Here is a 13,938-nt window from a genome sequence, read left to right as displayed (position 1 = left end):
CTCAATCTTTCCCAGCATCAGGGTGTTTTCAAATGAGTCGGCTCTTCGCATCAGGTGGCCAAAGTATTGGAGTTTCAGCTTCAACATCAGCCCTTCCAATGAATATCCAGGACTGATCTCCTTTAGGATGGACTGGTTGGATCTCCTTGCAGTCCAAGGGACTCTCAAGAGTCTTCTCCAACACCACAGTTCAAATGCATCAATTCTTTAGCACTCAGCTTTCTTTCTAGTCCAATTCTCACATCCATACATGACCACTGGAAAAACCATAGCCTTAACTAGACAGACCTTTGTTGATAAAGTAATGTCTCTGCTTTTGAATATGCTGTCTAGGTTGGTCATAACTTTCCTTCCAAGGAGTAAGCGTCTTTTAATTTCATGGCTGCAATCACCATCGGCAGTGATTTTGGAGCCCAAAAAAATAAAGTCTGACACTGTTTCCACTGTTTCCCGATCTATCTGCCATGAAGTGATGGGACCAGATGCTATGATCTTAGTTTTCTGAATGTTGAGCTTTAAGCCGACTTTTTCACTCTCCTCTTTCACTTTCATCAAGAGGCTCTTTATTTTTTTTTTAACCATTTATCATTTATTTATTATTATTATTATTACTTTACAATATTGTATTGGTTTTGCCATACATCAACATGAATCCGCCACGGGTGTACATGTGCTCCCCATCCTGAAACCCCCTCCCACCTTCCTCCCCATACCATCCCTGTGGGTCATCCCAGTGCACCAGCCCCAAGCATCCTGCATCCTGCATCAAACCTGGACTGGCGATTCGTTTCTTATATGATATTATACATGTTTCAATGCCATTCTCCCAAATCATCCCACCCTCACCCTCTCACACAGAGTCCAAAAGACTGTTCTATGCATCTGTGTCTCTTTTGCTGTCTCGCATACAGGGTTATCATTACCATCTTTCTAAATTCCATATATATGCGTTAGTATATGATATTGGTGTTTTTTTTTTCTGGCTTACTTCACTCTGTATGATAGGCTCCAGTTTCATCCACCTCATTAGAACTGATTCAAATGTATTCTTTTTAATGACTGAGTAATATTCCATTGTGTATATGTACCATAGCTCTCTTATTCATTCGTCTGCTGATGGACATCTAGGTTGCTTCCATGTCCTGGCTATTATAAACAGTGCTGCGATGAACATTGGGGTACAGGTGTCTCTTTTAATTCTGGTTTCCTCGGTGTGTATGCCCAGCAGTGGGATTGCTGGGTCATAAGGCAGTTCTATTTCCAGTTTTTTAAGTAATCTCCACACTGTTCTCCATAGTGGCTGTACTAGTTTGCATTCCCACCAACAGTGTAAGAGGGTTCCCTTTTCTCCACACCCTCTCCAGCATTTATTGCTTATAGACTTTTGGATTGCAGCCATTCTGACTGGCGTGAAATGGTACCTCATTGTGGTTTTGATTTGCATTTCTCTGATAATGAGTGATGTTGAGCATCTTTTCATGTGTTTGTTAGCCATCTGTATGTCTTCTTTGGAGAAATGTCTATTTAGTTCTTTGGCCCATTTTTTGATTGGGTCGTTTATTTTTCTGGAATTGAGCTGCAGGAGTTGCTTGTATATTTTTGAGATTAGTTGTTTGTCAGTTGCTTCATTTGCTATTATTTTCTCCCATTCTGAAGGCTGTCTTTTCACCTTGCTTATAGTTTCCTTGTTGTGCAGAAGCTTTTAAATTTAATTCGGTCCCATTTGTTTATTTTTGCTTTTATTTCCAGTATTCTGGGAGGTGGGTCATAGAGGATCCTGCTGTGATGTATGTCAGAGAGGGTTTTTGCCTATGTTCTCCTCTAAGAGTTTTACAGTTCCTGGTCTTATGTTTAGATCTTTAATCCATTTTGAGTTTATTTTTGTGTATGGTGTTAGAAAGTGTTCTAGTTTCATTCTTTTACAAGTGGTTGACCAGTTTCCCCAGCACCACTTGTAAAAGAGATTGTCTTTTCTCCATTGTATATTCTTGCCTCCTTTGTCAAAGATAAGGTGTCCATAGGTGTGTGGATTTATCTCTGGGCTTTCTATTTTGTTCCATTGATCTATATTTCTGTTTTTGTGCCAGTACCATACTGTCTTGATGACTGTGGCTTTGTAGTAGAGCCTGAAGTTAGGCAGGTTGATTCCTCCAGTTCCACTCTTCTTTCTCAAGATTGCTTTGGCTATTCGAGGTTTTTTGTATTTCCATACAAATTGTGAAATTATTTGTTCTAGCTCCGTGAAAAATACCGTTGGTAGCTTGATAGGGATTGCATTGAATCTATAGATTGCTTTGGGTAGTATACTCATTTTCACTATATTGATTCTTCCGACCCGTGAACATGGTATATTTCTCCATCTATTAGTGTCCTCTTTGATTTCTTTCACCAGTGTTTTATAGTTTTCTATATATAGGTCTTAGTTTCTTTAGGTAGATATATTCCTAAGTATTTTATTCTTTTCGTTGTCAAGAGGCTCTTTAGTTCTTTTTCACTTTCTGCCATAAGGGTGGTGTCATCTGCATATCTGAGGTTATTGATATTTCTCCCAGCAATCTTGATTCCAGCTTGTGCTTCCTCTAGCTCAGTGTTTCTCATGATGTACTCTGCATATAAGTTAAATAAGCAGGGTGTCTCCTTTGCTCTGCAAATAGGTTCATTGGTACCATCTTTCTAGATTCCATATATATGTATTAGTATATGATATTGGTTTTTCTCTTTCTGGTCAGTCTTAAATTTTAACCAGTTTGGTGGATTTATAGTGGTATCTCAGTGTAGTTTAAACTTGCGTTTCACTGATGAATGAAGCTATTAGACATCTTTTCAGGTGCTTATTAGTTATATTTTATCCTATTCTGTGGTATGCCTTTTTGTGTTCTTAACAGTGGCTTTTGAAGATCAAACTTTTAAAATTCTGATGAAATTTGAACTGATCTTTTTTTTGCCTTTTGTGGTGTGTTTTATCTGAGAAATCTCTGCTTAGCTCCAAGTCACAAAGATTTTTCTCCTATGTTTTCTAGGAGTTTTATAGTCTTAGCTTTTATATTTAGTTCTGAGTTAACTTTTGTTTACAATGTGAAGTAAGGGTTAAATTTTTTTTTTCAGTATGTATGTGGAGTTTTTCTAGTGTCCCTTGTTGAAAAGCTTATCCATTTTTCATTGAGATAATTTTGTTTTTTGAAAATCATTCAGCCATGTATGTATAGCATTATTTCTAGATTCTAAATTCTGTTCCATTGACCACTAGCATTTTTTTCTCCAGTATACTACTTCCTTGATAATTGCAGCTTTACAGTAAGTGCTGAAATCCTTATAATCTAAGTCCCTGCTACCACCAAAACGCCTTAAGTGTTTTAATAGTTCTAGATCTTTTGCATATCTATGTGAATTTTAGCATTAGGTTTACATTTTGATTGAGATTGCATTTATTCTATGTAATCAATCTGTGGAGAGTTGTATTTTAATAATATTAAGTCTTCCAGTTAATTAATATGTTATATCTCCCTATTTATTTAGGTCTTCTTTAGTTTCTCAGCAATATTTTGTGGGTCTTATCATATAGGTCTTATATGTGTTTCATTAAATTTATTCTGAAGTATTTTAAGTTTTGGGATGATTTGTAAGTAGAATTATATATTTCATTTCACTTTCCAATTTTTGTTGCTAAGAAATAGACATACTGATGTCTTGTAAATTACCCTTGTATCCTGCATCTTGCTGCTGCTGCTGCTAAGTCCCTTCAGTCGTGTCCGACTTTGTGCAACCCCATAGACGGCAGCCCACCAGGCTCCTCTGTCCATGGGATTCTCCAGGCAAGAACACTGGAATGGGTTGCCATTTCCTCCTCCAATGCATGAAAGTGAAAAGTCAAAGTGAAGTTGCTCAGTTGTGTCCGCCTTCTAGCGACCCCATGGACTGCAGCCCACCAGGGCTCCTCCGTCCATGGCATTTTCCAGGCAAGATTACTGGAGTGGGGTGCCATTGCCTTCTCCAGCGTCTTGCTAAATTGAAGTATTAATGTATTCCTTAAGATTTTTCTATGTACATGATTATGTCATCTTCAGACAAAAGCAGTTTTACTTCCTCCTTTCCAATCTGTGTTTTATTTTATGTATACATGTGCTTTATTTATTTCAGTGTTACAGCAAAATGGTTAATAGAAGTAATGAGAATGATTAGCTTTGCATTGTTCATGATTTTAAGGGAAGATTAATCATTTACCATAAATAATAATGTTAATTGTTAGTTTTTCGTAGATATCCTTTTTCAGACTGACTGTTGTTGTTTAGTCGCTAAGTCATGTCTGACTCTTTGCAACCCCATGGACTGCCGCACGCCAGGCTTCCCTCTTCTACACTGTCTGCCAGAGTTTGCTCAAACTCATGTCCATTGAGTCGGTGATGCCATCCAACCATCTCATCCTCTCTTGTCCCCTTCTCCTCCCACCTTCAGTCTTTCCCAGCATCAGGGTCTTTTCCAGTGAGTCAGCTCTTTGGATCAAGTAGCCAAAGTATTGGACCTTCAGCTTCAGGATCAGTCCTCCTAATGAATATTCAGGGTTGATTTCCTGTAGTATCGACGGGTTTAATCTCTTTGCTGTCCAAGGGACTCTCAAGAGTCTTCTCCAGCACAATTGAAAAACGTTTCTTCGACGCTCAGCCTTCTTTATGGTTCAACTCTCACATCCATACACGACTACTGGAAAAACCATACTTTTGACCATATGGACCTTTGTTTGCAAAGTGATGTCTCTGCTTTTTAATATACTGTCTAGGTTTGTCATAGCTTTTCTTAAAAGAACAAGTGTCTTCGTTTCATGGCTGCAGTCACCATCTGCAGTGATTTTGGAGCCTGAGAAAATCTGTCACTCTTTCTACTTCTATTCCTATTGCTGAGAGTTTTTTTGTTTTTTTTTTTACCAGGAATGGGTATGAAAGGTTGTCAGATACTTTTTTCTGCATTACTCTGATATGTATTAATTCTGTTAACATAGTGAATAACATTGATTGATTTTCTAACAGTAATCAACATTGTATATCTGAGCTAAACATATTTTATGGTCATGTATTATCCTTTTGCATTGCTGGATTCAATTCGGTAATACTTCATTGTTGATTTTTGTGTATGTTTTTATGAATAATTATGGTATTTAGTTTTCTTTTCCTGTGATGTCTTAATGTGATTTTGTTATCAAGGTAGTGCTCATTCATAAATTAGGTTGGGATGTGTTTGATTCTCTTGTCTTTCTTAAAGGGTTTGTGACTGAAATTATTTCTTCCTTGAACAATTGATAGAATTCATCAGTAAAACCATCTGGATCTGGAGTTTTCTTTTGGGGAATGTTTTAAATTATGAATTCAATTTCAAAGACTATTCATGTTTTCTCTTTTCTTCATAGTCAATTTTAATCTCTTACGTCTTACAAGTCATTTGTCTAGTTTATTGCTAAAAAGTTTTTGGTAATATTTCATTATCCTTTTAGTTTCTGTAGAATCCCTAGTGATCTTTCATGCCTTGTATTGGTAATGTTTCTTAAGTTTCTTTTTTCTTTTTCAGTCTAGCTAAAGGATTTTTTATTTTAATGATCTTTGCAAATAAAAAGCTTTTGCTTTCATTGATTCTTTTTTACTACTATTTGTCTCTTTTCTATTTAATTTATTTCTATTAATACTTTATAAGTTTTCTTTTGATTACTTTGATTTTAATTTGCTCTTTTAATTTCTGTGATCTAAAACCTTTTTTATCTTCTAATGCAAGCACCTACTCTTTTTTTTGTGGCGGGGGGGAGGCGCTGCACGGCATGTGCAATCTGAGTTCCCTGACCAGGTATGAAACCCATGGCCCCTGCATTGGAAGCAGAATCTTAACCAATGGACTGCCAGTAAAGTCCCCAGTCACCTCCCTAGGGACAGTTGAAATGAATGTATATGCTGCTACTGTTATATGAGGAGTTCTATAAATATCTATTAGATCACATTGGTTTATGTTATTTGAGCTATTTATATCCTTACTGATTTTATGAATAATTGTTCTATTATTGCAACATATAATGTGTATCTTCCTCTGGCTATTTTTAAGGTTTTATATTAGTCTCCTACAGTTTGATTATGATGTACTACCTGAATATGCATTTCTTTGTTGTTTTCTTCCTGCTCAGGGTTTGTTTAACATCTTGAAGCTGTCTAAATATCAACCTATTCAAGATATTTGGAATATTTTCAGCCATAATTTATTCAAACGTTTTTTCTTCACTCCTCTCTTTCCTTCTGGGACATCAATTACATACATGTCAAATGACCTAATAGTCCTTCAGTTCCTGATTTTCACTTCAGTTTTTCTTTTTTAAAGTGAAAGCAGGTCTATTTAGATGCTTTTCACTTTTTAAAAAATGTCTATTTTCTGTCTAAGTTTCTGCTGCTGTCTTCAACTTTACTGATGTTTTCTTCTGCAGTAACTGATATTCTTTTAATCCTCTAACCTTTGAGTTTTTCATTTCAGGGATTATATTTTTCTCATCTGTAGTTCTTTGTGGTTCTTACAATATTTTCCATTTTTCTCCTCCTCATATTTATCTTTTCTTTTGTTCTCTAAATGAATAGGAATAGCTAAAGTTTTTACCTTCTAATACTATATTCTCTATCATTTATAGGTTTGTTTTTATTGTTTTTTTAACTAGTCAGGAGTCTCATATTTATAATTCTTTGTATGTTTAGTAATTTTTGTTAGACTGTGAGCACTGTAAATTTTCTAATGTTGAATTCTGGATTTTGTTGTTTTTCTTTGGAGTGTTGGGCTTTGGTTCTGGCAGGAGTTAAATTACTTGAACATTTCTTTGATATTTCCATGGCTTGTTTTTAAGCTTTTTAAGGGGAACTTTAATAAAGTGATGTTTAGCATACAGGTGCAGGCTTATTTCAGCCTATTATTTCTCTGCGTTCTCTTTCATATATCCATGTTTCAATACATATTCCCCGCTCTAGAGGTGTGTGGTCAGAATTTAGATGTGTCTGAGCCTTGTGCAAGCTGGGAGAATTGTTGAGAGTACAGTAACCCCCTACCAGTTCCTGGTTTTATTGTTTTTTGTTTTTTTTTTTTAGGAATTTTGAACTTTTCATTATTGTTACTCCTTATAGTATTTAGTGTGGTAAAATGAAAATTTGGTCTCTGTAATATGTAATTACTGATGCCTACTGATAGAAATTTAAATGACGTTAGACTATATGGACTGTCAGATGTATCGAAAAGTAGTTATTCAGTTTTTCAGTAAATTTTAAATGTTTGACAAAATTGTAGTCTATCAGATCAGTCGCTCAGTCGTGTCCGACTCTTTGCGACCCCATGAATCGCAGCACGCCAGGCCTCCCTGTCCGTCATCAACTCCTGGAGTTCACTGAGACTCACGTCCATCGAGTCAATGATGCCATCCAGCCATCTCATCCTCTGTCGTCCCCTTCTCCTCTTGCCCCCAGTCCCTCCCAGCATCAGAGTCTTTTCCAATGAGTCAACACTTAGCATGAGGTGGCCAAAGTACTCGAGTTTCAGCTTTAGCATCATTCCTTCCAAAGAAATCCCAGGGCTGATCTCCTTCAGAATGGACTAGTTGGATCTCCTTGCAGTCCAAGGGACTCTCAAGAGTCTTCTCCAACACCACAGTTCAAAAGCATCAATTCTTCGGCACTCAGCCTTCTTCACAGTCCAACTCTCACATCCATACATGACCACAGGAAAAACCATAGCCTTGACTAGACGAACCTTTGTTGGCAAAGTAATGTCTCTGCTTTTGAATATGCTATCTAGGTTGGTCATAACTTTCCTTCCAAGGAGTAAGCGTCTTTTAATTTCATGGCTGCACTCACCATCTGTAGTGATTTTGGAGCCCAGAAAAATAAAGTCTGACACTGTTTCCACTGTTTCCCCATCTATTTCCCATGAAGTGGTGGGACCGGATGCCATGATCTTCGTTTTCTGAATGTTGAGCTTCAAGCCAACTTTTTCACTCTCCACTTTCACTTTCATCAAGAGGGTTTTGAGTTCCTCTTCACTTTCTGCCATAAGGGTGGTGTCATCTGCATATCTGAGGCAATCTTGATTCCAGTTTGTGTTTCTACCAGTCCAGCGTTTCTCATGATGTACTCTGCATATAAGTTAAATAAACAGGGTGACAATATACAGCCTTGACAGACTCCTTTTCCTATTTGGAACCAGTCTGTTGTTCCATGTCTAGTTCTAACTGTTGCTTCCTGACCTGCATACAGATTTCTCAAGAGGCAGATCAGGTGGTCTGGTATTTCCATCTCTTTCAGAATTTTCCACAGTTTCTTGTGATCCACACAGTCAAAGGCTTTGGCATAGTCAATAAAGCAGAAATAGATGTTTTTCTGGAACTCTCTTGCTTTTTCCATGATCCAGTGGATGTTGTCAATTTGATCTCTGGTTCCTCTGCCTTTTCTAAAACCAGCTTGAACATCAGGAAGTTCACAGTTCACATATTGCTGAAGCCTGGCTTGGAGAATTTTGAGCATTACTTTACTAGCGCGTGAGATGAGTGCAATTGTGTGGTAGTTTGAGCATTCTTTGGCATTGCCTTTCTTTGGGATTGAAATGAAAACTGCCCTTTTCCAGTCCTGTGGCCACTGCTGAGTTTTCCAAATTTGCTGGCATATTGAGTGCAGCACTTTCACAGCATCATCTTTCAGGATTTGGAATAGCTCAGCTGGAATTCCATCACCTCCACTAGCTTTGTTCGTAGTGATGCTTTCTAAGGCCCACTTGACTTCACATTCCAGGATGTCTGGCTTTAGGTCAGTGATCACACCATCGTGATTATCTGGGTTGTAAAGATCTTTTTTGTACAGTTCTTCTGTGTATTCTTGCCATCTCTTCTTAATATCTTCTGCTTCTGTTAGGTCCATACCATTTCTGTCCTTTATCGAGCCCATCTTTGCATGAAATGTTCCTTTGGTATCTCTGATTTTCTTGAAGAGATCCCTAGTCTTTCCCATTCTGTTGTTTTCCTCTATTTCTTTGCATTGATCGCTGAAGAAGGCTTTCTTATCTCTTCTTGCTATTCTTTGGAACTCTGCATTCAGATGTTTCTTTCTTTCCTTTTCTCCTTTGCTTTTCGCTTCTCTTCTTTTCACAGCTATTTGTAAGGCCTCCCCAGACAGCCATTTTGCTTTTTTGCATTTCTTTTCTATGGGAATGGTCTTGATCCCTGTCTCCTGTACAATACAAAGTACCAAATCAAGATGAATTTCCAAGTGAGAATCACTTGATTCTTGAAATTATTTCCTTTTGCTTCCATTTAATTACAAAAACTACGTTGGTCCCTTTCTGTCCTTTTTTTTTTCCCCATGATCTTTCATCTCTCTTTCCAGGGACTCTTTTTTTTTTTTTCCACTCTCTTTGCTAATATGCTCAGAAATCCCAGCCATTTTCATAGCTTTAATATTTATCTTTATACAGATTATATCAGTGTATTTATTATGTGTGCATATAGTATATGAATACATATATGTGCATATGGAATAATATATATGCATATAGAATAGTATATCAAAATAGTATGACAGACTGCTCAAACCTGTCTTCTGAGATACAGCCCTGAATTTTCAAATTCTGGTTGATGGGCAGTTCTCTTTGTATAGCCCATTATCTTAAATAAAATATACCTAAAACCTGAAAGTTATGTACTATCCCCAAAGTATCTCCTCCTTTACATCTCTTTTTCTCTGAGTAGATCTCAACTCTTGAGTCATCCTTTCCTGAAATCTTAGTCATTTTTGACTCCTCCTTCTCCTATAATTAAAATGCAGAGGTCCATTAATTTGACCTTTTCAAGCTTTCTCATGTCTTTTCTCTCATTCAGATTTCCACTATAACATTCAGTTATTTATTCATTAAATAAATATTTGTTCAAATTCTATATATGCTAGCATTTCTGCCCCCCAGCAAGTAGGAATTATGTGGTTTCCATAATTTAACATAGAAATGATAGGTCCCATTAAATACTTGTGAAATAACTCGCTAAATGAAAATATTGGGTTGAACCATAAGAAATTATTGTTTTTCTAGGGTCAAAATGGTCAAATGTCAGCAATTTTGTATACTCAACAAAAATATTTCTGATATGAAGGAGAAAAATACATATCAAGTTACTCTTAAATAGTAACTTAATGACAAGTTCAAGTATATTAACAGTAATATTAACATGTACAGTAATATTAATGTGTATAATTAATGTTAACAGTAATATTAACATGTAAAATTTTCTTTCTTCAAACTGTGTAACTTGACTTTTCTCTTATTTGTTTACCAGGAAACACGGAATTATCCAGAATCATATCCACAGCTGCCAAGGGATGAAACAGTGGAGAACCCTCATCTCCAGAAGCACATTTTGGAATTAGCATCCATTCTGGATGTGCGAAACGTGTTCCTTGAGAATACCATAGACGACTATTAAAGCAAAAATCCTCTTGTTGAAACACGTTTTCATTTGCCACAGATTTTAAATGGTGCAGTTTTCTAATGTGATGACAGATACATAGTGGTGTTATTTAGTTTTTATTTTTCAATTTAGGACCACCATTTTAAAAACAAACTGAAAAAATCGTTCAAACTTTTAGGGTAACTTTTAAAATACAATCTTTCAGGTGTTTTATTAAAACCTCGATTAATCTTGGAATTTTTATTTTTTGGTTTTGAGGTATGGGTACTTACCTCTAACATCTAATCCTGCACTCAAATAGTTACTGTTCTCACCCTGAGAAGAGTAAATCATTTATTTTTGTATAATGAGGAAAATCCAACTCTTATACTTGGACCTTATATGTGTGGATTTGGAAAATACATAATTGTTCACAGAAGTGAAACTAGCCAGCATGGACTACTCAAAATCAAGATCATAGCCCTTCCATAATATTTCTTTTCATTCCAAGTTAATATCAATAGATAGAAAAATGTGTGATTCTTTGAAGCATAATCAAGTTATAGTTCTTGAAAGTATTTAATTCGTTTAAATGCTGTCAAAATTTCAGAAACTGTAAAGCATTGATTTGTGTCTGAAAAGCTAAATCTTTAATTGGGGTCTTTAGATGATAAATATCATTTGGAATGTGTGAGTCCTGTGCTATCATGATATATATTTGCATATTTTGTTTTCTTTGTAGTTTTTGAATGCTGGAAGTGAAAAGGAAGGGAAAAAGAGCAGCTTTTAAATCTTTCCGTCAAAAAAATCAGATTGTTGGTTTCATGATCCAGTGTTTCCATAGGAATTCCATTTAAACTCTTATTAATGAGATCAAGTTTGAAGGCTATATAGATTGAAGTTTGTGGCATACACTGCAGAGTTGGTCATCTTTTTGCCTGGTTCAGATTGATGAAACTTCAAAGTAAGTCAGAGATGTTATTAATATTAGTTGAGGGTAACTGAATTTATTATTTAACCTAAAATGGAAGTTGCTTTTGCATTGACAATTTGGAAGTGAAGTTTTTAGAAACTCCATATATTCACTATTTTCTACTTCATGCACAAGTTTTTTTTTATTATTTTATATAGGACTCGGTGTATAATATTTATAAAGATTTTTTAGTTGTTTTCTTCCTTTTTATCCCCTTCATCAAATTCACAGGCACTAGCTATGATTTCTTACCCCTCTTCTGACTCCACAGCTTTCAGATTGAGAAATCTATGAATCAGAAGCCCTTCTGCCTAATTTTCCACAGGCTCACAGTCTACTTCTGGCAGTCCCAGGGGAAGTGAGGTGTGTGCTGTTGGTGCCTCTTTACTATGTTCCTAGGGAAATTTTACTGTAATATTTTAAACTTGATTTTTATTTCTGACATAGAGAATTATTTGGATCTAAGTTATGCATATACCTGTTCCACTTTGTTGATTTTTCATCTGAAGTCTTAAAGCTATTGTTCCTGGGTTGGGGGACTTTGTGGGTTTTTTAATTAACTTTTTAAAAGTCAATTTTGTTTGTTATTTTAAACGTTATTTCAGAAGTCTTTGGAAAAGCCCCAAAGAGAGATTTTCTTTGCAAGTGGGTTTTCATTGTCAGATAAGGACTACTTTCCTGTTTTTTCCCCCAGTACCTTACTAAACTTCATCATTTTCTTTTCATAACTGTTCACCTGGACTACAGCAATAGATTATCCTTAGTTATCTGACCTCTTGTTTCAATTCCCCTGAAGTTCTGTGCCAGTAATGTTCCTAACAACACATATTGTCCTGTTCTCTGATGCTTAAAATAATATTATCACCCTGAGCTTTATCCTCACCTGATTAACGTAAAGAACAGTGGTTTGAGAACTGGGAGATCTGAGTTCTAATCCTGGCTTTCCTGCTAACTAGCTGCTTGTCCTTTGACAAATGTCTTCATGTCTGCTTTTTAGCACTCTGGCCTGTTAAATGAAGGCCTTGGCCCAAGATTCAATCCAGTTCTCTGGTTCTGTAATTTGAATTCTTGGTTCTGAAAGACTGATTTTGCCACCCCTGCCGCTTGGAAAATTGGTTTCCCTTATTATGATGTACACAGTATTTCCTTTCCTAGATCATTTTTACCTAGTTTTTGTTCAAGAAAATATTTGAGTCCCACTTATTGGTTGTAGAAAGTAGTTCAGAGACTTTCCGGAAAGAAATTAGAGGTTATGTTAGTAGAAACACGTTTGTCTAAGAACAAGGGATCTTAGAAATCACAGCCAGTGTTTAGATGATGACATTCCTCCTTAAGCTAATAGTAGTGTAATTCCTTACCAGTGGTGAAAAATTTTAAGTGAACTGATCTTGAGAGGAAAGCTATACAAGAAAATTCTAAACTATTGTTTCATTCACGTATATTGAGCAACAGCTGTTCTCCAGATTTGGTCCTAGGCATTAGTCAAACAGACAAAGTAGACTTAACCATCCTCGTCTTCATGGAGCTTATATTCTAGTAGAAGAAATCAGGCAATAAATATAATACATAATTTATGTTAGAAAGTTTTAAACAGTATGAAGAAAATTTAAGAGTGTGCTAAGGAAAATGTTTCCTTTGTTTTTAGAGAGAGAATAAAATTTCAAAGACCGATCAAGGTAGGCCTTCTTGGAAAGGTTACATTTGTGCAAACATGTCATATTCCTTTGTCTTTTCTTTCTTTCTTTTTTTTTTTTTTTACTTTTTATCTTTAAAATTTGAAACATGCACAGTGTTTAATGAGTGCTCTTGGACCCATTACCCAGCCTCTACATTTTTTTTTTTTAAATATATATTTATTTATTTGGTTGCACTGAGTCTTAGTTGAGGCATGTGGGATCTAGTTCCCTGACCAGGGATCGAACCTGGGCCCCCTGCATTGGGAGCCCAGAGTTTTAGCTACTGGACTACCAGGGAAGTCCCCCAGCCTCTACATTTTAAGGCCTTACTTTAATAAAGGAAGAGGAAATGAAAAAGGACAATCACTTAATGGTAAGGTCAAGATGGCAGTGGCAGAGAAGAATCTCATTTTTTTCAATGTCCTGCCCCCCGTTTATGAATATTAAAATGGCAAATCCTTTATTTATTTTTAGAATTCATAGAAATTTAAATTTTGGAATGAAAAACAAAGCAAAGCAATGGGAAAGAACACTTTTTTTGCTTTCAAATCATACAAACTCCCCTCCTGGAGATTCTGATACAGACTCTCACCTCACTTAAGAATCACTATAAACAAAATAGTGTAAAAGTGCAAGAAGTAAGTTATGTACAAATAAAGTGAAAATTAAATACAAAACAAAATTAAGCACAATGAAATTGTTTTCTTTATCTATATGTTTCTGAAGTTGGTAAAGCAACTGTCTTCTTTGTTTTACAGAAGAGAAAACTCAGACCCTCAAAAGCTGTCAGTTTTTTCCATAAAGATGGAGCCAGAACTAAAACTCAGATCTCCTATTCTCAGCCCAGTCTTTCCCGGTAG

The 13,938-nt window shown here is 36.0% G+C and overlaps 1 protein-coding gene across 3 annotated transcripts in view; it reads left to right on the top strand.

The window, feature by feature from the left end:
* The window catches only part of SCAI (suppressor of cancer cell invasion), a 116,599-nt gene extending 103,296 nt beyond the window's left edge, over positions 1–13,303 (top strand). For all 3 annotated transcript variants that reach the window (XM_027556256.1, XM_027556257.1, XM_027556258.1), the window contains one exon: positions 10,319–13,303. In XM_027556256.1, the coding sequence (XP_027412057.1) occupies positions 10,319–10,465 (147 nt within the window). In that variant the 3' untranslated portion in view covers positions 10,466–13,303. The remainder of the gene's footprint in view (positions 1–10,318) is intronic.
* The last annotated feature ends 635 nt before the right edge of the window (positions 13,304–13,938 follow it).

This window comes from Bos indicus x Bos taurus, chromosome 11 (genome assembly GCF_003369695.1).
Source record: "Bos indicus x Bos taurus breed Angus x Brahman F1 hybrid chromosome 11, Bos_hybrid_MaternalHap_v2.0, whole genome shotgun sequence".
Lineage (NCBI taxonomy): Eukaryota > Metazoa > Chordata > Mammalia > Artiodactyla > Bovidae > Bos > Bos indicus x Bos taurus.
This window is presented reverse-complemented; position numbering and strand designations above follow the sequence as displayed.